The following is a 24,721-nucleotide window of genomic DNA, read 5'->3' as shown; positions in this document are numbered from 1 at the left end:
TCGCCATTTTTATTTAAAAATAAGACTAAATGCATGTCTCTGAACTAGTGCAGAGAGTGATCAGGACGTAAATAATAACGTTATTATTTAAAAAGACATTCTTAACATGAGGAGGGAGGGTGTTTTGTGCCTATTGTATACAATTGAATAAAAAAAAAACATATAAAACTTTAATTAAACTTGGAAATAGGGCGGATCGATCAGTGATCCGCCGGATCACTCTCTGCACTAGCACCCATGTCTCCAGTTGATTAGAAACTCCTAAGTTACGTGACTGAAATAGCAATTCGTTATCTAATTGTTGTAAAAACATTTTCTTCGAATATTGATTAAGCATTACATATTGATTAAAAAAAAAAAAAAAAAAAAAAAAAAAAAAAAACATTGCACACAAAATCTTTAAATTAAAAAGTTAAGGCAGATTATTACTGGGGAAAATAGTTCTTATACAATTTGAAAATCAATATTTAGTCGATAGTATTGTGAAACAACATACGTGTATTTTCTTTTAACTGTAATGTCTTCTCTACCGTTCAGTTTTCTATATTTAGTATCAAATACATTTTTTTTTTTTCATATTAATTACAAAACTACGTCTAAATGTTTGTGCTTCTCAACAAGTATTTTAGTGATACAAGTTCGGGGTTTTGTATTACTGTACACATATATTCGAAAAAGTTGTCAAAAACAAATATATAACAAATAAATGTTATCAAAAGCAAGATAAGTTACTTTTCTACAAAACTGGATATATTTTTCGTGTTTTTATTCAATGGAACATGTTTATTCAGCTCGAAAAACACGCATTGTTTACCGATGTATTTGAAAATTCAAAATGGCGGCCGACTCTCTCTTTAACACGGTAAGTTCAGGAAAAGGTCTTATAAATAATACACTAGACAAAATACTATTAAAAAAAAAAACACCGAATATATGTCAATCTATGTCACGGTAATATATATTGAGTGAGTTTCTAACAGTATTTTGTCTAGTTTTATATTTATAGCACCTTTTCCCAAACTTACTGTTAAAGAGAGTCGGGCGCCATTTTTAATTTTCCAATAGATCGGTAAACACAGTTATGTTTTTCTAGCTGAATAAACATGTTACATTAAATAAAAACACTGAAAACATCCAGTTAGGTAGAAAAGTAATTTATTTTGCCTTTGATAATATTTGCTATATATTTGTTTTTTGACTTTTTCGAATCTGTGTACAGTAATACAACCCCCAAGTTCGATATAGAATTCGGTGGGGGCTTAGTAATTTCCTAGTTAACATATGTATAATCCAAATTTGTATTTTGAGGCATGATTCGTATTTAACCTATTGTTAAAATGTTTTATTTCTATATTAGCATGATAAAATTCGATAACGAATGGTTGCATTTTATATATATATATATATATAAATTGATGCTTAAAATTAACATTAGGAAAAAATCTACTTGTAACAACAATGTAAATTCGAGTTATTAGTTTCATGTAGTTAAGTATAATTTTTTGTGGTGGTTTTAAAAACTTCATGAATCTTACAGGGCCAACGGGGGGGGGGGGAGACACTCCCGTACAATTAATAAAACTAGGATTTTTTAACATAAACTAGGAAATTATATAGTATTAAATCCCCATTTTTTAAGGCTAACTTCAACTCAAGATTTTTGAAGAATAAACTGGTCAAGGTGTAGGGAAGACAACAGTAAACAAGACAAATATGTATTTTGTTGAATGGAAATTAATTTTAATTTAGAAATCAGACATTTATTGATACGCTTTTACTGGATGCAAATTAAAATGATTTGATATTAAATTTTTTTAATGAACGTGTTCAAAACAAATGATTTTACAAAACACTTGATTTCTTTTTTTACACGTAAACATTGTTTTATGATTTTTTTTCTCTTACATAAAAACAAATCGTAAAAAAATATCTGGCCCTAAAAACAGGTCAGTTTTTGTTTTTTGTCTCAGATTTGCTCTGATTCTTTTTACTTGGCGCTGGTGTATTTGGTGACAGCTTTGGTTCCTTCGGAGACAGCGTGTTTGGCCAACTCACCGGGGAGAAGGAGACGAACAGCAGTCTGGACTTCACGGCTACTAATAGTTGACCTCTTGTTGTAATGGGCCAAACGGCTGGATTCATTTGCGATTCTTTCAAAAAGATCGTTCACAAAACTGTTCATGATCGACATAGCTTTACTAGAAATTCCAGTATCAGGATGGACTTGTTTCATCACTTTATAAATGTAGATGGAATAACTTTCCTTCCTCTTTCTTTTCTTTTTCTTCCCATCAGAAGAACGAGAAGCCTTGGCTTTGCCCGCCTTCTTAATGCCTTTAGAACTTGTTTCTGGTGCCATGTCTATTTCACTCAAAATGCGTTGTGCTGTTTACTTCGTATTGGTTTTATATGAAACATGGTAGCTCCCAGCAGTAGGAAAACGCTCGTTTCACAATACTCGATTCTGATTGGTCAGAAAATACAAAAATGTGTTTTCACAATCAGCAGCAAGTATGAACGTAACATCCTAACATTATATTCTATTTCTAAATATTTACGAAATATTTCTCCCACGCCAGTTTAAGTGCGCACAATTGCGAGAATTTGTGACTTCTCTTCGTTTGACTGTTTTGGGAGCATTTTTTATTTTTTATTTTAACTTAAAATTTATAAATTGAGCGGACCTCACCTCCCTTATAATTTTTTCCTTTCCTTTCTTTTTTTTTTTTTTTTTTTACAAATTTTTTAGCGAATTATCATGGATTAGACACTAATCTGCCAGATTATCATAAAAAACAAAAAGCAGAAAAGTCAATATTTAGACATTTTGGCGGAATTGTACAACCATCACCCCCATGCGTAATTTCTATACTTAAAAAAAAAATTTTTTTTCACTTGGTTATAATTGATTGGACACTAATTAACCAGATTATGAAAATAAATTGAAAAAAAAAAAATCATTTCGACATTTGAAAGGGGTGCTCACTTTTTAGTTACAACGTTCTGGTAAATCGGTCACCCATTTTTTTTGTTTTGTTTTGTTTTTGTTTTTCTAAATACGGAAGTGTCTTCGGGAGATATGAAATTGTCCCATGTTGACGAAGCAAGTTATCGGGAGGCGTACCATATGACAATTGACAACGGGATGGAAAATTATGAAACATTTCTCCAGCATGTGAGTGAAATTTATAATACTTAAAATGAAAAAAAAAAAAAAATGCTACATTAAATAAAAACACTAAAAACATATCCAGTTAGGTAGAAAAATAACTTATACTAGACTACCCGTGACCCGTTGGGTCAGTGTGTTGCATTAGCTATGGAATTCATGTGAGCGTGACACTTGTGACGTTTTTTTTTTTTTTTTTTTTTTTTTTGACATAACAGAAACATTTCTATGAAAGTATATTAAAATGAAGAAAGAATATAGATAGATTTCTATGAGTCGTTCTGTTTATTATAATTGATTATCTTTGAAGAAAAAAAAAAATACAGCTACTGAATTATAAGTGGTTGGTTGGCCATACTTATAGGTAAATATCCACTGATGAAGTTCATCAGTGATGAAGAACAGATACCATAAATTCAAATTTTGATATATCTGCTTTTTTTTATTTATTTATTTTTTTTACATCGTTCATTTCTGTATTACGCTTAAGTTATTTTAACCCCCACTTTTCCCATCTTAAATAATAATTTCGAAATAATAACGTTAATATTTCACCATCCCATTTGTTCTTTTGTTTTTTGTTTATTTTAAACCCCACTCTTCCCACGTTAAATAATAATTTCGAAATAATAACGTTAATATTTCAGTGCGCAGGTTAAAATCTGCAAAAGAACTGATTTGTGTTCATTTGTTTACGTTGTTATGGGTTAATGTTTTTGCGCGAATGCGCAATCGGATGTCGTAAACTGGAAAGTGGGTTACATACATCGTTACAAGGTCATTTGAGTTTTATAATTATATAGATAGATTGGTTTTGATAACATTTATTTGTTATATATTTGTTTTGACAACTTTTTCGAATCTCTGTGTACAGTAATAAAACCCCCCCAAAAATAAGTTAAAAACAAAAAAAAAAAAAACCTCGAAATTTTATTTTCATTAAAGAAACAAAACAAAAAAAAAACAATGTTCATTCTATCTTTCTTTTTCCTTTGAGAAACAAAAATATTTCTGACTTACAAATGCAGTCGGTAGGCTCATATCATTTTTACTTTCTATGGTTTTAATATACCCGCGTTTTTATTGGTTACAAAATGGGTGACTGATTTACCAGAACATTGTAACTAAAAAGTGAGCACCCCTTCCAAATGTTGAAATAATAATTTTTTTTTCATAATCTGGTTAATTAGTGCCAATCAATAATAATCCCGTGAAAAAATTTCAAAAAACCTATCAGTAATAAATTACGCAGGAGGGTGATGGTTGTACAACTCCGCCGACTTTTTAAAGGAGTGTTCCGTTTTTAATTACAACGTTCTAGTAAATCGATCCCTCATATTGGAAACACTCAACTAGAAAAAAATTATTTTTAGTTTTTAATTTGCTGGAACTTAATGAAAATTACTTTTGCAAAGAGAAAGGATTTTTTTTTTTATTTTTAGATGTGGAGGCGGGGTCAATTTTATTTGTCACATTTTTAAGGGGGGGGTCATATCTACCTTTTTTTTCTTATGTATAATTTAATGTTTTGAAGATAAGTGGGGGGGGGCATGAGGAAAGGAAAGTTTCCTTGTGCGGACGAAATTCAAACAAAAACACTCGCTCTTTGAAAAGATAACTGATCCACCGACTTAGTTGGATTTGGACCTTAGAATTCACTGTCGTCCGTTCATTCCCAAATTTCTCAATAACTACTCATTACATTTTTCTGAAATTTTGCATGAAGTTACAACTCCCCAAGAGAGGGAATGTAACATTCTCGGATTTTTGATAAAAATTCTGGTTGCATCCCCAGGGGGTCAAAATGACCATAAATAGCACTTTTCGTCACACCGAGACCATTAGATTTTGCCGAAAATTACCAAAAAAGCAAAACCACATGGATATACATCTAGAAACGTAATATTTGACCCTGAGAAAATGCTGGTTGTGTCCCTGGGGGGTCAAAACGGCCAAAAAATAGCACTATTTGAGACAGAATCTTTTCCGGCTATCAGATTTTGCTGAAAATTACCACAAAGTAAGATCAAATGTATATACATCTGGAAATGTAATATTTGACCGTAGGAAAATTCTGGGGTTTTGAGCCCCAAGGTGTTTTAGGGGTGGAAAATAACTTTTGGCGCTAATTTTTATTTTTCTCCTAAAATTCATACTTGTGTCTAAATAAGGGTTTTAAATGGTACCGAATTAAAAAAAAAAAAAAAAAAAAATTAAGACATAGTTTGTCATTAAACGGTGTCATTTGCCTCTTTTAGCCCAATGTTTTACATCAGGCCAGGAGTTTAAATGGGCAAAATAGGTAACAGTTCTACGACTGATTTTGACTAACAGTACAAGGGAAGTAACTCTTGTAGACTCGGTTTTACAAATATTGATTCTTAGATTGAACTTTAATACATGGGATTGGTTGTATGTCCGTGTACACCGCAAGCCTGAGCCACTAGAGAATTTTTTTAAATCTCACTGATGAGCTCAACAACTTGCCTTTTGGTATAAGGGTAATTTTGTTGGGTGATTTCAATTTGGATCAGCTTCTTGCAAACAATGTGGCACTAATAGAATCCCTAAATGAACTTCAACAATTTTTCAGTGCTCAAATTGAAGTAGGTATATTGGATTTAATTCTGGATACAAAACTTTCTTTTTCACCAGCACTGTGGCTTCCCAGTCCATTTACTGATAACTTTGTTTTGTACTTTAATGTGTGATTACTTTATATCTGTTTTGATTCATTCACTCCATGTCGATAAAATAAAAATAACATGTGAATCCCCCCCCCCCAAAAAAAAAACATCTAGAATGTAAAAAAAAAAAAAAAAAACTTATACGGGAGCAATACCTCGTCGTGGTTATAGGGCTTTTACTAAAGTTGCTCCATTACCTTTTATTCAAAAACACGACAAAGGCATCAGTCAGAGGACCATATAGTTTTTGATTTGTTTTCATTAAGTTTCACCAAATTAAAATCTAAAAAATTTTGTTTTCTCGTCAAGCGTTTCTAATATGGGGGATCGATTTAATAGAACATGGTTGTTAAAAACTGAGCACCACTTTCAAATGTCTAAATATTGACTTTTTTGCTTTTCATAATCTGGTATGTTAGTGTCTAATCGATGATAATCCTCTGCAAAAAAAAAAAAAAAAATTATAATTGTACACATCCTGGCGAACCTGAATGAGCTTTCCCCCTGCCATAAAATGAATTCCTTTTCATGTGTTCTTTTTTCTGCGGATTATCGATGATAAGAGACTTAACTTTCATATTAGCAGAATTTTTTTTTTTTTAAGTTTATTTAATGACTTCGGGAATCACTTTTCAATTATAACGTTTGAATTTAACCTGAAAAACTATTTAAAAGTGGTGCACTGCAGTACCAAAAATGCATAAGCACCTTTTATTTTTTACAAAAACATTTGAATCATTTCGTTTCACACCACAGCGGACATGTGAAACTTTAATAAGGAGAGTTGTGCTGCTTGAACACAAAATGGGGTATCAATTTATTAGATTATAATTGAAATGTGACCCTCCCCCACGTTAAATGTCATTAACTTGACTTTCATATTAGGTGTTATGACGTGGGTAAAGGAAATCCTTCATAACAGTAAGAACACGCGTGGTAAAATCACACCGATGAGAGACGAAAACAAGGGTTAATGTTTAACAACGTTTGTTGATTTATTGATCAGATGGGAACAGATTTGAATCGGAATGTCCCTGCTATGAAGAACGATGTTCGTTCCTCCATTTGTCCCCATCGCAGACCCCCGCTTCTTGCCGAGATCTCGTGATTTCTCGTTAAAAGGGAAACCATTCTTCTCTGAAATGTGGGAGTTATCTCCCTTAGATTGGATTCTTATTTGTCGTCCGAACAGAAGGAAAAAAAAATTTTTTTAAGCTAAGTCTGTTATCGACAATAATCCACAGAATAAATAAAGAAATGTAAAAAGGAATTAATTTTATGGCAGGAGGGAAAGCTCATTCAGGTCCGCCCACTCATCTATAAATAGTTTTGAACGGCCATTGAAATGTGTGTGCCTTTTTGTTTTAAGAAAAAAAAAAAGAAATAAAGTTATAATATCACAAAATAAAACATTTCTGAACATTAAGATAATAAATAAAAGTTGTTATAGAGATGAGACAACGAAATGGAGTTTCATTCTATTTGTTATTTTCGTTAGCAGCGCTAGTAGAAGAAAGAATTAGGGTGAGTAGGTTGAAGTGTTCTTGAGTAAAGATAGAATTAATATATTGCTGGCTTGTTGGGGAGAGAACAGTTCAGTCCACGTGTTTAAAGCTAGTAGATGCTGGAACAAAGGAAGCCGATTACAGGAGAAAGAAAAGGCAAAGTCTTTGGTGTGTTTGTGTGTTGTCGTGGGTGAGTGTGAGTTGTATCGACGAGAGTAGTCCTGTAGAATGATAAATAAAGTTTGTGTGGGTACAGCACGTAGAAATAAAGGTGAGTTTGAAGAGAGCCATAGCTAGTTTATTGTACTCACATTCTGCCTGGGGCTAAAGTTCCAGGCGAAATCTGCTCCCAGGCAGGGTCAGGTTGAGAGTTAATGGTTTCAGATTTCGCCTTTTATATACTCTGTCACATGATAGAGAGCTGGCTTGTGATTGGACAAGCCACGGAGAAAATAGATTTCAAATCTCGAATCGTGAGAAGTAGCTCCTGCCTGTGTTTGTAGCGAATGTTGGCTGCTACATTGTGATTATATGAAATTCTTTTTTTTTTTTTTGTTTTGAGAAAAGTTTTTTTTTTTTTTACAAAATATAAATTTTCTTAAAGTCAAAAGTTTGTTTTTCTTAATGTTTATTGTATCGTTATGTTTCGAATACAGCCTACTTGAATTGCACTCCCTCCACATTCAGAAATTTTCAAAATTTAAAAAAAAGAAAAAAAAAAAAATGTTCCTCATACCATAATGAACAAATGCCGAAAATTTGTCTGCTTTAGGCATTAAAAAAAAAAACTTTACTTATTTTTACATCCCCTCTGAATATTTGCCAACTTTACAATATTGAGTATCCGGCACCTATACTTAATCTTTTCCCTTGGTCAGTAAAGGAGAAATCCTTCTAGACTGGCAATTTTAATTATATATATATATTTTTAAATCATTGCCTGCCAAACTCTCAACATCAAGGAGGCTTAACGTATAGTAGAACTAGAATGTCACAAAACAGAAAGAATTTGACTTAAACTTTATTGCTTTTACCTGCAGCAAAATACAAGACTGGGAGGTCGAACAGAACAGTTCACCTGAGGGGAGGGAGGCTACTCGTACTGTACAGAAATAGCTGACACAGGACCTAACAATGTTCTCCCCTCCTCCGAAGCGGGAGGTAATACCTAAGAGGACCCATTTCCTAAGACTGGGATGGACAATGACTCGTTAAGATAAAATGTTTGATTAATCTAGAACTCTAGAAGGGTAACCCCTGCAGAAAAATGATGCAAGCAGAAAAGATGTAATAGCAGATGAATTATTTATTTGCAAAAATTAATAAATATGCTTACAACAAATTAGGCACAATGCCATCAAAACTCATGAAAAAATTATTACTATTGGTCATCTTTGGTCACAAATAAAATATGTCTATCCTACTCTCAACTAAAATCTTCTTAGTCACCATTTTGAGGACTAAAGGACTAAGAAGATTTGACTGTAAATTTTATTGTTCAAAAATATAATGTACTAGCAACCCACTCAGCGTTGCTAGGTTATAGATACACTTAAATATGATATTTTAATTCATGCAGATTTCGTATTTGTTATTAGAGACCCAATTCTCTATTGATCATTATATTCTACCCTTGATTTAAAAAATTTAAAGCATATGATTTGGGTGTCATCAGCTAGAATCGAATCCAAAATATGTAGTTTTCCAACCTTATTCATTACCATCTGAACTAACAACAGATGAATATCAAAACTAAAAATAACAGACGTATAAACGTATATTTGCATATGCATAAAGAAACATTTTAAGTCGACCTACACTTGCCAAGTTTCTATTTGATCAATTTTGACCCCTTAAAAGCTATTTTTACCAACTGAAAACCAAATCAAATTTGTTCCACAGGTGAAGATCTTCTTTATATGATATTTAAAGTTTTGTAAACCAAAAATTGACAGTAGTTTGGTAGAGACCGTTCCTTACAGACAAGGTCATATTATATATATATATATATACACACACACACACACACACAGATAGATATCTATCTATACAAGGATTCCAAATCGACATATATGCTGTGTAGTGAGGCATGTATCTCGGGGATATAACGGTTACACAGAACAGGGACATATAATGACCTTTATAATAGATGGTACACGATTCATATTTATAATAGGAGCTTGATATAAAGTGAGACAAGACAGTTCTTTTAACACAGGATGAAAATTCATTATTGAAGGAAGGGACTTACTTATGATGGGAATATCATTAATACTTTTGAGGAGGGTGTTATGCAAAGTTCATTTACAATGACGATAGACAAAAAAAAACATTAACTTTCAGGTTGAAAGATGACAAACGGAGACTTACAAATAACATGATATTTATTCTTCCAATTGGATGAGATGATAATCAGAAATTCGATTGCCTAGCAGAATTACATTGTCTTGTCACCCTTTCTTTCACTTTCAGAAGGGGCTTAGCTAACTCTGACTGTTCTGAACTTAACTCTCAAACTCGACTCTGACTGAAAAGGAATGAGGGGGAAAAAAATTTTGTTAGTAAGACCCTCCCACGTCTTTATAAATAAGACTGCTTACTATTTTCCGATTCATACTAAACCAAAAACAAGCAGATTAATCTCTAAGTGGGAGCTAAAGAAATAACAAAATAGGGGAATGAAGTTTGAAGAATTGGTAGTGTCCTTCCAAGATAAATGCAATTTGTGAGAAGTGAGCATCTTGGAGGCTTTCTATTAGCAGGAGGTGAGGAACTCCTTCACTCAACTAGCTTAAAAGCTAAAACTTATCTCAAGGGCTGAGGTTCAACATGCACAGGGAAGGAACCATGTACGCCACGCTCAGGCAGGGAACACGTACTCATACTTGAATCATTTCATACACACAAGCTCGCTACTTACATTCACCTTTGCAAAAGAAAAAAAAAATGTTAATCTTTTTCTATTTTATCTGATTCTTGACCTTCATCTGGTGCTTGAAAAACGTGATCAGATCTTGATCAGCAAAACATTTAATTCCTTGGCCATCTCTGACATGACATCCACATCACCATTCATGCCTCAACACGGATCATGAGAAACACCATTCATTTTTCCATGTTCCATGGTGTCAATTACATAGGATAAATATAGCAGCAGAAAATGCTCAGGATAGATTTGAGCAACTATTTTGTTGACATACTGACGGAATAGTGGTGTCACTGCTCCAGGCACCCAAATGCAAACCGATGGTCTTGCTATGGTTGATTTTGGTCTCTAATCATTCTGTACAGTGTGACTGCCACCATCATCCTTTCAATGTCTCAGAAGTGTAACACAAAGACGGTGATTTTATCAGTGAACACAGAGACCCTAGTTGGTACTTTGCTTGGCAAACAATACCACATAGGATCGAACATGCCTCCCCGTTCCTTAGCTTGTGAAGTATCAGCTCCAAGACAAGGATGTAAAGCAGGGGTGATCGCAGACAACTCTGACATACTGATCAGGAAATAGTGAAAGATTGAATGTTTTGTTCACCTACACCACTGTCGTTGCCGAGCGATAGAGAGTCTCTAAAGCAATGATCGACCCTGTCAAAAGTTTTAGATCGATCCAAGTTCTATATGGTTATGGCTAATAGAAAAAGAACAATCTACATCAGTGCATTATGCATGCTTCACTGAACAGCAAGGATAATTACTGTTTGTTTTTCTTACTATCCATTTTTTTCTTTTGGCAGGCCAATGTTTGAACATTCTGTTGGAATTTAAAAAGAAATTTTCTATGAGTCTACTCCAGGCAAGTGATGAACTAAAAATTGCGTTTTGTGAATTTATTGAAAAGTTGATTAAAAGCGTTTGAAATCATTAGAAATACTTAAATGGCCCCCCCCCCTCATATTGAGCCTGATGGATGGTTGGTTTGTTTATGCGAATGAGTAAGGCTTCAATGATTGAGAAGTGAAGAAAAACAAGCGGGAATTATCGCTGCTGTTCAATAAAACATGCATAAGAGAAAAAAAATGCTGCTCAATTATACTAATCTGTGTATTACATAGATGGTTTAGTTCAAAATTCCATAGAGATTCCAGAGTTTAAAAAGATGTACATGAACTTCGGAATTTACATCAGCCAAAATGTGAAAATAACATCTGAGATAAGAATAGTACTATTATTGGTTCAGTCGTGCAAGTAAATGGAAGATGTTAAGAATGTTGCGCAGTTGCTCGGTTGGTTGTCTACTGAAATAAAATAAAATATGCATCAAGTGCACTTGAAAGCCAAATCACAACGTAATATTAGGAGAATAAACAAATATTTTACTTGTTTGAAATTTATAACATTAATATATTTCAGAGTATAGCTCCAAAATATATTAATGTTATAAATTTCAAACGCTATACCGTAATCACATAATTAAAAAGGTGGTCATACACGAGTGAGGCCAAGCCTACCGAGACATAGAAGACCTGTTAACTGAAAAATGCCTGCAGGTTATGTAGGTAAGATTTGTCATACTGTCAATACTATATGACGGTATTTTTCAAAAGAGCATTAAAACATGTTGAAAAAGGAACCCAATTCAATTAATGAAACTGAACTTTATTCAATATCATATAAATATTATCTATGTAAAATTACGTAATGTTAAACCAATATACACTCTAATACTGATAAAACTGAATCATGAATTTAGGGAACAAACAATTACAGAAACATAAAACACAAACAATTCTTGACCTTCAGGACAAGATCACAGTGCAGTAGTATCTGTTCTAATGCTACAATTCATCTTTTCTGTTCTCTACCGGTGTAGGAGAAGTCTTTCGACTAGGACAATTTTTATTTTTGTTCCTATCCAGAGTGTCCCTTATTGGGGAGCTGGATTTTCCCCACAAGATTATATGTTAAAATATTTAAATAACTATTTTAATACAGAAATTATATTTAAAGTTTTGGTTTTCTGTTCTTCTATGTTCATTTTTTCCCATATTTTTCAAAATGTGTAGCGTATTTTCATCAGTTACATGGTTAGGAATCCTATGCTCCGCTAGAGTGTTCATTTCTGTATTCATGTATTCTACACTGATATGAAAATGAAGTTCACATAACTACTAAAAGACAATCATACCATAATGTGAACATTGGTTTAAAACTAAGAAAATATCTACAATATTAAATCAGGGTGGTGATGAATTTGGGAGGGGACATTATTATTTCACTCACTGGAAGTTGTCTGACAGGCCATCATCAGTGATCGCTCACTGGCAGTGACCTGTGGTATTCACTGGAGACCAAGTGACAAGTCTCCCCAGATTTCCAGTGTTCTCCACCTCTTGACCACTTGTGCAGATGATTGCATGCAACAGCCGTTTGTCATTGATTTCTCGTTGACATTGGCCATTGGTGTTTTTTTGTGGTTTGGGTGACAGAATGTCCCCTCAAGGTACCAGATTTGAACTGCACGCTTCCAGTGGAAGTCTGGTTAGTACTCTCCCACCTCAGACTTTCCATCCTTCCTGGCCCTTCACAACTAGTTAGTGTGGTGCCAGTTGATGTCATCTAGTTCTTTGGGGGGCACTTCACGGGAAACGTGGACCCTGCGTAAACGGGTTTTAATAGTTGCTCCCTGAGGTTTTCTTTCACTTTCTTTGTATATATATCATACACTTCTTTTTGTAATCAAGCAGGTATTTTATTTTATTTTTTTTTTTTTTTTTAAATTTCCTTAAATTTAATTCATACTTTTATTTCATGCTTGTTTTTATTTTATTTTAATTTATTTTATTATTATATTATCAGACTAATATTTTTATTTTTTCATACATATTCAAATAATGCTTTTGGCCTTTTTTTTGCCTCAAATAGTACTTTCCAAAAAATTTTTGTGATTAAATAAACCAATGAAAACTTTTTGCGTATGCGCTTTATAGGGAGCAACCATTAAAACCCATTTACACAGGGTCCACGTTCCTCGTGAAGTATGTTTTTTTTTTTTTTTAATTATTGTTGTTATAATAATAATGGTGCTTGTGCAGTGTACCCACCGTGCTATATTTTAGATAAGATTTTCAAGTTAAATTTTTATGGTGTCTTTTTTCATTAAATTGTTAGGTGAAAGTACAAAATAGAACCCCCACCCCCATACCCCTCCTGTTAAGAATGGCTTTCTAAATAACGTTACTATTTCAGCACAGTGCGTAAAACATTTATTTATAAGATAAAACGCAAGAAAATTTCTTGTGTTTACTATTAATATGTTAACTAAAATTTAATGTACCCTTTACTTTTAGTTCATATCAAAAGATTAAAATTATTCCAATGTGCAATCATAATAATTGTAATAATAATCTTAATGGAGAATTCTTTTTCTCTTTAGGAGAATAAAAAACATAATTACAACAGCCACAATATAAGGCAACGAAAAATAATTCTTATGACTATGTGGTTGAACACCGGAAACTTTAGGCACCTTCGTACCTATACCTACATGTTGATCTAGTAATGACGTCATACTGTCATGTTCACTGGCCTACTCTCTCAGTAGCTATGGTGAGGCCCCCATAGCGAAATACACATCGGCTCCAATGTTGTACGCAGCGCGTTTCAGGGAGCGTGGATTATTTTGTTATTTTTTTTTTTTTTTTCGTTGGATATTTTTTTGGCTGGAGATTATAGTTATATGTTAAATTGGAAGTTACAAGAAAATTAGTGCAAGTTCAGATTAGCACTCATGGTGATTAACACTAAAATACATATCGGGATTAGTAGGAGAAATGAAATGGTCTCATGTCGATGAGGTCATGTAAAGAGGCTTATAACATGAAAGGCGAAAAAAATACTATAGGTGCCTCCAATGCACGCCACAGTTTTAACCCCCCCCCCCCTGTATGTAAAATGATGTAACGGTAATTTAATTTAATATTAACTTTTTTACAATTTAGAAGAAAAAGCTTCAAATAATATTTTTAAAAAAATTTTTTACAGCATATAAAAATAATGAAAATGCGAGACAAAAATTGTGTTTATATTATCGATGCTTTAAAAAACGTTCCTATGTAGTAACGTTTTTTTAAGCCGTTGACATGCCCATGTTTTAAAAATCTAGCAAAAATCAAATAATAGTCATATTTTCCTGAAATTTTTGATATTTATTCATTAGGGACAGCCAACTGAATGTGAAAAAAAGAAAGCATGATTCCGTGACAACAGACTTGTGTTAACTATGTGAACTATAGAAAAGAAGTGGCTTGATGATTTTTTAAAACCTTTATCTTCTTCAAATTGCAATTAATAATTAATATTTGTTAGATTTTAAGATTTACACAGTTTAATGATTAATAATATTATAAACATTTTTATATTAAATATGAAATACGATTTTACTGAATGTTCATTTGGTTAACTACCGACTTCCATATTTTGTTCGGTAAAAAGAGACAGACAAAATTTTGGGGGGGGGGCTACAAAATGCTTAATATTTGTGCAATAATAGTTTCAAATCGGTTTTAATCTGGTGATAAAATAGCTGACAAAAGCCATGTTTATATTAAAACTTAATATTTTAAAAAAATTTAAACACAATTAATTAAAAATCTATGTTGTAACGGAACATTTTTAAATAATGGAATTTTAATAGTTTTAATCTTTTAAAAATTAATTAATTTTTAGGAAGTTTCTTTTTCTTGGCAGTTCAACTGATTATAGTATATATTAATTCGAAAAAACGCTATTTTAAAAAAAAACAACAACATAATATTAAATTTATATAATTTTTTTTAATTGCAACTTCAAGGTAAGTTTTTGTTCAATACATGTATTTAAACTTTTAAAAAATAAATATTTTTTACTTATTTGAACTCTTCTGTTTCATAATAAATAGAAATTTTGATAGATTTAGATTTTTTTCTAATTTTAAAAAAATAAATATTGGGGGGTGGATACGCACTAAAAAAAATAACTTTTACAGGAACATTACGAGAAAAGCCCCTAAAGTCCGTATTAACGAAATCGATATAACTCAAAGAAAAATTAATTTCTCAAACTACAAATATTATCATTGAATTAAGCATTGTTTATTTAATATTTTCACGCAAAAATTATTTCTACCTTTTTTACGCTTACATTTTTAACGTAATCTTTACATGTAAGATTCTAATATTTCCATTGCCTGCATGAACGTTGTGAAATAATCCTTAAATTAAATTATGTATTTAAATGAAAATTTAAAAATTTAATTGTAGGCGAATGAAAATGTATCGTTTTGTTTTTGTTGTTTGATAGTCGCCAATGTAAAAATGAAAAGGGAGAGAGAAAGAGAGGCTACACCTATAAAGAGAGAAAAAGATGGAGTATAAGAGAAAGACGTTCAACCGACAAGCTAGTGAGTTGGCAGATGACCTGGTCAGCGTCACGTTTCCTGACCCCCGTTAGTTACTAAGCAACAAAGAAAGAAAAGAGAGGGGTAAGAAATGTATAGAGAAGCGACAGAGAGAGAAAAAGAGGAAAAGCGACATTTTTGGTACAGGACACACTTCGCTAAGGCGTGCCGAGCGGACGTGGAAAAATTTCCACTCTACCAAACGACAGAACGAACCGATGTCGACCCCCCCCCCCATCAACAATAACAGAAAAGAGATAATGTCTGGGAGAACGAGCCAGCTTCGTCAAAATATAGAATGTCAACTCCACGTCACAAAAGACACAGCATTCCAAAAATAACCGAAACATTGGATGAATACTACATAGAAATACCGCATGTTACGAACTGTTGTTAGGAAGTGAACGAAACGGAGGTTAAACTCCCCATAGAAACGAAAGAAAAGAAAAAGAAAAAAAGAAGTAAAAACTGTAAGTTGTCTCTCCACATACTCCTCCCTCATATATTGAATTGGCGTGTGCTGTATTTTGCCGTTTTTTTTTTTTTTTTCCTTGTTATTGTTTAAGGATACATTTTCGTCGGTATTTCCTTTTTTAGATATTAGAGTAAGATACCCCTTCCCCATCTTTATATTTTTTTTTTTTTTTTTTTTATATCTTATTGAACCTCATCTCCGCTACCATAGTTTATTTTTTTGTAATAAAATTTAACTTTGAAAGTTACCATTATGTGTCGTGTCTTCATTACTTTCATATGCTGTCCGTTCATCTACTGTATATTACCGGGTTTTGAAAGAGTCTCCCTATACTTTTTATTTCAGCAAAATGTAGCGGACCCATGGCACATGTGTTTTAATGTTCATTGTATTTCATGAATGTCGTTTTATTATTTTTTTTTGTTTGCTTGCATTTGCAATAAAATTCATAATAACGTATAATCATCAACGTAAGATAATGTTCATTATAATCTTGGAAAATAAAGTAAAAAAAATTGAAAAACAGGAACATAGAAAAATAATTTAATTAAAAAATGGTAACAGCTATACAAACGTTCCATGTTGGTAAGTATGGATGCACAGACTTGAAAAGAAAACCAGTCTGTTGTGCTCACCCTCCTCCTCTCTTCAACCACCCGCCTGTTTGTGTTTATCAACTTTAAATTTCACGTAACATTATGATAAATTTTAACCTAGGTTTGTATTTTTTTTTTAGTGTATAATTTTTTCAATAATTATAAATTGTTTTCTTAACCAATTATAATTCTGTATTAATATTAATAAATAATGATGCTAACTTTTTTTTTTTTTAATGAATAAATTGTCAGTAGTATAAGTAATGAATTTAATTAACTTTTATGCAATGAATTTAATTAACTTTTATGCAACTCAACTTTTATGCGACTCAAAAAGATGTTGCTCGGTATGCTGGAATAATGTTAAATAAAGAAATAAATTATATCTAATTTGTCCTTCCATACGTATTTGAATTTTGCCGCCAGAGTTTTTGTTTTTTTTGATATGATAAACAAGTCTCGTTCCTACTTTTTTTTTTAGCAAAAGTTAAGTACATTTATTGCATTAATTCATTATCTTAAGACTAACTTAATACTGACACTACCATTTATGGTAGCACATCTAAGACAGTAAACGACCAAGTTCTCTCCAATTCTCTCTCCTCTGATCTTGAGTACGTAGTAAAATGGGGTAAGGAGTGGCTGGTTACTCTTAATGCATCTAAAACCAAGCTTCTCTCTTTACATCATCAACATTCCGATCCACATCTGGCATCAATTGAAATGAATGGCTCTCGTCTTCAGGAGGCCTCAAGTTTTGACAAGCTTCTTGGCTTGACCATTACTTCTGATCTTACATGGAATACGTACATCAAATCTGTTGCCAAGGCCGCTGGAAAAATAGTGGGATCTTTCTATCGATCCGGTAAATATCTCACTGCTGATGCTATTCTCTATCTATATAAGAGCCAGGTACGTCCAAGGATGGAATACTGTTGCCACATTTGGGCAGGAGCTGCTAGAAAGGACTTGGCCTGCCTTGATAGAGTTAAAAATAGACTTCGTAGCCTCGTAGGAGATGTCCTTTTCTCTTCTTTGCAACCTCTATCTCACAGAAGAGATGTTGCGAGTTTGTCTCTGATGTATCGTTATTTTCATGGGAAGTGTTCGACTGAGCTTCAATCTATGGTCCCCCCTCACCAAACTTTCACAAGAAACACTCGTCTAGCTGTAAACACTATCAATAATTCCCCCCACTCTTTATCTGTGCCTAAACCTAAACGTAGATTCCATGAACAAAGCTTCTTTCTTAGAATTGCATGCCTGTGGAATTGTCTTCCGTTTTCCTGCTTTCCGGCTGACTACAATATGGTGGTCTTCAAGTCTAACGTAAATAAGTTCTTGATGAGCCGTTCCATATAGGTTATCAAATTTACCAAATTTTCATTACTAATGATTACTATATTGTCCAATTTCTACTGTACACTCTTTAACCCTTATCCTTGAGTGGCCTCTTGGCCTTGATAATGTGGTGATGCCTATGTAAAAAAAAAAAAAAAAAATACTTAATTTGGATATAATTCCAGAAAACTTATATTTTTCTTGCCAGAAAAATGTAAACATGATCTTTGTCAAAATGAATTTTTACGTGAAATGTAGGATTTGTAGGGGAAAAGAAATTTAAGATAAATTAAATTCCTCTGCCCCAAATAAAATAATAAAAAAGAAATAAAACACAATGACACCTCTCGTTTAAAATGCGTCGCATTTATTTTTCGACAAAATAACAAGATGAACAAGCAAAGTCTGAATGGTAAGAGTTCTTGTGAAATCATTGAGGTTAGAATATTCAAATTTGGTGAAAGTCCTTTGTAGAATTACTAAGATTAAAAGGTCATGTTAGATGAAAGGCCTTTGTTAAAATAAGATTGGAAGTGAAAGTGTTTTTTTTTTTTTTTTTAAATAATGTCCTTATTTCCAGGTTTTTGTTTTAACTGGCGAAGTTCGCCTTATTCGAAAGTCCCATGAGTAAAGTAGTCCGTTGTTAGTAATTCTTATAGAAAATGTATGGAATGGGTGCGTGTGTGCATAAGTGTTTTTTTTTTTTTTTACTTTTTCTTTTTCTTTTTTTTTTTTTTGGATGCCCGAGTGGCATGCGTAATTAAGGTTTCAACAGATTTGAAAACGACAATGAGATGAAAACAAGAGACATGTTCTCGCGTCAAGTTGGAGTGAAAAGAGAGAAAAAGAATGTTTGTTGCGTTTAAATACTTTTTGAATCAGATTCCAGCACAAGATTGCCTCTGCTGATATTTGGTTTGGGAAAGCATTAAAAAACAATCTTCTAAAATTTCTCATTGGTCGATATTGTCACGTGGTATTGTCTTCGCCTACGTTCACCAGAAATATGTCCATTTTACGTTTTGTTGTGAGAAAAGTGCGTAGGCGTATTTGAAATTATGTCGTTGCTAGAAGAACTTATTTTTGTGCAAATGTGCGGGGAATTAAAATCAATGAACGTTTATTTGCACGCGAGCATGTGTGTGTGAGAGTGAGTGACAGTACAGGTTTTTCAGATTCGAGATAAAATTATTCCATGTATTTTTTATTTCACACACTTTTTTTTCTTGGAGAAATTAAGGGTTTATATTACTATACACAGATTCGAAAAAGTTGTCAAACAAATATATAACAAATAAATGTTATCAAAGGCAAGATAAGTTACTTTTCTACCTAACTGGTTATGTTTTTAGTGTTTTTATTTAATGTAACATGTTTATTTGGCTCGAAAAACATTGTGTTTACCGATGTATTGGAAAATTATAAAATGTCGTCCGGACGGTAAGTTTGGGAAAAGGAGTTAAAAATAAAAAAAACTAGATGAAATACTGTTAAAAACCCACCGCATATATGTCGGCCTGTGTCACGGTAACATATATTGAGCGAGTTTCTAACAGTATTTTGTATAGTTTTTATTTTTAACTCCTTTTCCCAAACTTACCATGTCAAAGAGAGAGTCAGGCGCCATTTTTAATTTTCCAATACATCGGTAAACTGTTTTTTAAACTGAATAAACATGTTACATTAAATGAAAACACTAAAAACATATCCAGTTAGGTAGAAAAGTAACTTATCTTGCCTTTGATAATATTTGTTTGTTATATATTTGTTTTCTGACAACTTTTTCGAATCTACACTCATGAGCAAAAAAATGGGTCAAGAGTGAAAGAAGGAAGAAATCGATTTTTCAACATTTTTCGATGAATTTTATGTTAATTTTAACTGAAAATTTTCTATTTTGCAGATCATTATTATTATAGCATATAATAATAAGTGAAAAAATAAACCCTAAAAATGGTAAGACAGCATCATGGCGAGGATATAAAAAAAACAAATTGCAGGATTAAGGCAGTCCAAAATGACTTACAAGCTGTTTTTTTTTATATTTTAAGAAAAGAAAATGTGAAAACATCTTTTTCTGCAGTGAAGTGAATTGGTTAACGGTTTGAAGTCGAACGTTTGGTAAAAAGGAAATCTGGATCTGGTCGCCCTAGAGCATCCACTTTGAAGGACAATCACACGTTTAAATGAACTGTTTTGAAGGATCGAAAGAAAACTTATGTTGATCATAGCAAAGAATTCAAAACAGGGGCTGGAAATTCTCTTTCTAGATATACAATATCTAGACGAATGAAAGAAATGTGATTTTCCTCTAAAAGATGTGGAAAGAAGCCATTGTTATCTAAGAACATCAATGATAGAAAGAGATTTTTCTCATGTTATGGCAAGAAAGATACAGTCTGGTTCAGGAATGTTTTCTGGTTAGATGAATCAAGATTTTGACTTGTTAGTGATGCTCTCGACTGGGGAAAGATTTGTCAACTTGCATAAAAACGACTGTTAAACATGGGAATGGAGGGATAATGATATGGGGAACTAACTGCAGCAGGAGTTAGGGAACTTATTAGATGCGAAAAGTCAATCAATGCAAAGGAATACATTTGAATATTAGAAACAGAACTGTTACTAAGTATTCAAAAGCTGGGAATATCCCAGAACATTATTTTTCAACATGATAATGCCCCTGCACACACTGCTAAAGTCACAGAAAAATGTTTTCTGATAACTCAACTGATCTTATATTTTGGCCAGGTCAAAGCCCCGATTTAAACCCAATTGAGAATATTTGGTTCATAATATCCCGTGCATTGGCTGGAAGAACTTTTTTGAACAATGACAAACTATGGAAAGCTGTACAAAGCGAATGGAATAGCATCTCCTCTTCACAGTGTTCCACTATGGTTGAGAGCATGTCTAAAAGGATTGATCTTTTAAAGAAATCAAAAGGGAATGTGATTCCATCCGAAGCATTTATTAAAATAAATGTCCTGTTCTGTGTTATTAGTCTCGTTGAAGTTTCCTTGTTCAATTGTTCTTTGTTCAATATAGCTTTTAAGGTAGAATCCAATTTTAGCGTTACAAATTCCAGAGAATTATTTGAGGATGGGCACTATTGCTAAACAAATTATTTTTCGCTAAATAGTATTTTTTGTTTGTCATTCTTCTTTGCCTATTCACCGTTTTTCTGCCTGTGTCTACCTTCATAAAGTTGTTGAGTTGATTGTCTCCGGACAAACGGTCCTGCAACAAAGTAAACCTTTATGCCATACTCTATCAAAGGCCTTTGATATGTCAAAAGCAATTGCCTTAGAAAGGTTGCCTCCGTCGAGAGATTTGTTAATCCTATGAGATATAACTGTAAGCACATCTGCTGTAGATCTAGCAGAATGGAAACCATATTGTGTGTCACTAAGAAGGTTATTTTTGCTGAGATGGTTGATTACTTCTGTATTTAACACAGATTCCAGCAACTTACTCATGACGCACAGGAGACTTATTGGCCTGTACTGAGAGGGAGATGAGCGATCACCTGAATTCTTAAATACAGGGCATACTGATGAAATTTTCCAGGGTGATGGGAAGCAATTCTGCTTAAGACAATGTTTAAACAGTTTTGTAAGTATGGGCGCTAGTTCTGATTGAAGTCTTTTGAGTACTATAATTGGAATACCGTCAGGGCTGGTTACTTTACTGGAATCAAGGTTTTTGATTAGCTTGGCAACATTACGTACAGATATTTGTATATCACATAACGTGTATTCTGATACAGGAGGAAATGTTGGAGGTTGGTGGCCTTGGTTGCAAAGGGTAGAATTAGCTGCAAAGTTTTTGGCAAAGAGTTTGGCTTTTTCTGATGCTGCCGAGATTACCTCAGTTCCATTTATGATAGTTGGGATAGAACACACACTTCTGTTCAGGATTCTGTTTGCTATTTGCCAAAACTGGTGGGTAGCAAGCCGCTGCTCAGCTACTTTGGACTTGACGGACTGAGCATACAACTCTCTTGCATTCTTTATTACTTTTTTACAGTGGTTGTTGGCAGTCCTAAAAGCGTCTTTAGTCTCAGTACATCTATTACGTTGGAAGCAATGGAAAAAGTGATTTCTGTGCGCAATGGCAGCAGCACATTCTGGAAAGAACCACGGCTGGCTGTTAGGTTTTTGTTGGAACTTTTTCGAGGGTATGAAATGGTCTATACCTACAATTAACCATTCTATCAGGTCTGATACTATAGAGGACACATCCTTTTTAAACATGGAATGCAGAGGTAGATCTGATATAAATGTATGGAAGCTATCCCAGTCAGCCATAGAGTATCGATATACTGTACAATGGAGAAGTACATCTGAGGACTTATTACATTTCATTTTTATCTTAACCGATACAACAGTGTGGTCGGAAGATCCAAGTGGAGACAGAACGGAAGCTGAACACAATTCAGGCCAAGTTGTGAGAAAAAGGTCTAGGAGACTTGCATACTGCCCGTCAGTATCAGGCATACGGGTTTTTGTTTATCGCCACAAGTGCTAATCTGGACTTGCACTAATTTTCCTGTTAATAATAATCTATAACTATAATCTCCAGCCCCCAAAAAAGTATCCTTAAAAAAAAAATAAAATAAAATAACAAAATAATCAGAAAAGCGCAAAGTTCAAGCAAAAAAAAAAAAAGAAAAGCACGCCAAAATTCTTTCCTTCCTTTTCAGATTAATCTGAGATAATAGCTCCCTCAAACATGCTGCTTACAACATCGGAGCCGATGCACGTCTTGCTATAGGGCCCTCACTCGTGTATGTCAACCAAAAAGAATCTTGCTCAAAGCTAGATCTCCCTTAGATTAAGACCGTCCTCCGAAAAAGTGTCGTCTTACTATAATAAACGAAATAAACAAGATGGCAACCGAATTTGATCAAATCAACAGGACATGAGGTAAAAATGGTTTCTGAAAAACAAGTAGTTTAAAAGGCACAACTAAGAGTAGTGGTTGATGGGCAGAAATCAGAAGCTCTCAGTATTAATGCTGGAGTCCCTCAGGGGTGCAACTCTCTTCCTGATCTACATTAATGGTCTTCCAAATCACACCCTTACATTATTCGTGGACATTTATGCTGATGACACTACTATCTATGGTAGTAGATCTAAAACCGTAAACGACCAAGTTCTCTCTGATTTTCTCTCCTCTGATCTTGAGCAAGTGGTACAATGGGGAAAGAGGTGGCTGGTTACTTTTAATGCATCTAAAACCAAGCTTTTATCTTTACATCATCAACATTCTAATCCCCATCTGGCATCAATTGAAATGAATGGCTCTCATCTTGGGGAGGCTTCATGTTTTGACACAAGCTTCTTGGCTTGACCTTTACTTCTGATCTTACATGGAACACATACATTAAATCCGTTGCCAAGGCCGCTGGAAAAATAGTGGGATCCTTCTATCGATCCAGTAGATATCTTATTGCTGATGCAATTCTCTATCTATATAAGAGCCAGGTACATCCAAGGATGGAATACTGTTGCCACATTTGGGCAGGAGCTGCTAGAAAGGACTTAGAGTTCAAAATAGACTTCGTAGCCTTGTAGGGGATGTCCTTTTCTCTTCCTTGCAACCGCTTTCTCACAGAAGAGATGTTGGGAGTTTGTCTGCTTTATCGTTATTTTCATGGCAAGTGCTCGTCTGAGCTCCAATCTATGGTCCCCCCTCGCCAAACTTTCACAAGAAACACCCATCTAGTAGAAAACACTATCAATAATTTCCCCCACTCTTTATCTGTGCCTAAACCTTAACGTAGATTCCATGAACAAAGCTTCTTTCTTAGAACTCCATGCCTATGGGATTGTTTTCTGTTTTCCTGCTTTTCAGCTGACTACAATGTGGTTGTCTTCAAGTCTAATGTAAACAAGTTCTTGATGAGCCATTTCATATAAGTTATCAAATTTACCAAATTTCCATTACTAACGATTACTATATTGTCCAATATCTACTGTACACTCTTTAATCCGTATCCACAAGTGGCCTCTTTTCCTTTATAAGTGGTGATGCCCATGTAAAAAAATAAAATAAAGAAATCGCATTAAGTAAGAATGATAGACATTTCGGAAAATGTGAGTGGCCCTGAAAAGGGTCGTTTGTGACGTGTTAAGTAATAGAATTTACTTTGCGGCTTTCTGGGTCTTCTTGGGGAGGAGAACTGCTTGGATGTTGGGAAGGACACCACCTTGCGCAATGGTCACTCCGGCCAAGAATTTGTTTCATTCTTCATCATTACGGATGGCCAATTGCAAGTGACGGGGAATGATTCTTGATTTCTTGTTGTCTCTCGCAGCATTTCCAGCCAACTCGAGAACCTCAGCGGCCAAATATTCAATGACGGCAACCAAATAGACGGGTGCACCGGCACCAATTCTCTCCGAATAGTTACCCTTACGGAGGAGACGATGGATACGACCAACGGGAAATTGAAGTCCGGCACGGGATGAACGTGTCTTACTCTTTCCCTTGGCTTTACCTCCTTTACCGCGACCAGACATTTTTAATGCTTTGATTGCTCAAAAATTCAACAATGAATAAA

The 24,721-nt window shown here is 33.7% G+C and overlaps 2 protein-coding genes and 1 pseudogene across 6 annotated transcripts in view; all 3 read right to left on the bottom strand.

Annotated features, from left to right (window-relative positions):
• LOC145303651 (uncharacterized) overlaps positions 1-24,721 on the bottom strand; it is a 637,407-nt gene that overhangs the window by 579,794 nt on the left and 32,892 nt on the right. The window lies entirely within an intron of this gene.
• LOC145303646 (histone H2B-like) lies at positions 1,719-2,451 on the bottom strand. The gene has a single exon (XM_080145202.1). The coding sequence runs from the start codon at positions 2,357-2,359 to the stop codon at positions 1,988-1,990; it is 372 nt and encodes a 123-aa protein (XP_080001328.1). The 5' UTR covers positions 2,360-2,451; the 3' UTR covers positions 1,719-1,987.
• On the bottom strand, positions 24,172-24,695 carry LOC145303645 (histone H2A-like; annotated as a pseudogene).

This window comes from Euprymna scolopes, chromosome 19 (assembly GCF_053919585.1).
Source record: "Euprymna scolopes isolate OS-2025 chromosome 19, ASM5391958v1, whole genome shotgun sequence".
NCBI classification, from domain to species: domain Eukaryota; kingdom Metazoa; phylum Mollusca; class Cephalopoda; order Sepiida; family Sepiolidae; genus Euprymna; species Euprymna scolopes.
Note: the sequence above shows the minus strand (reverse complement) of the source record. Positions and strands in the feature narration are given on the sequence as shown.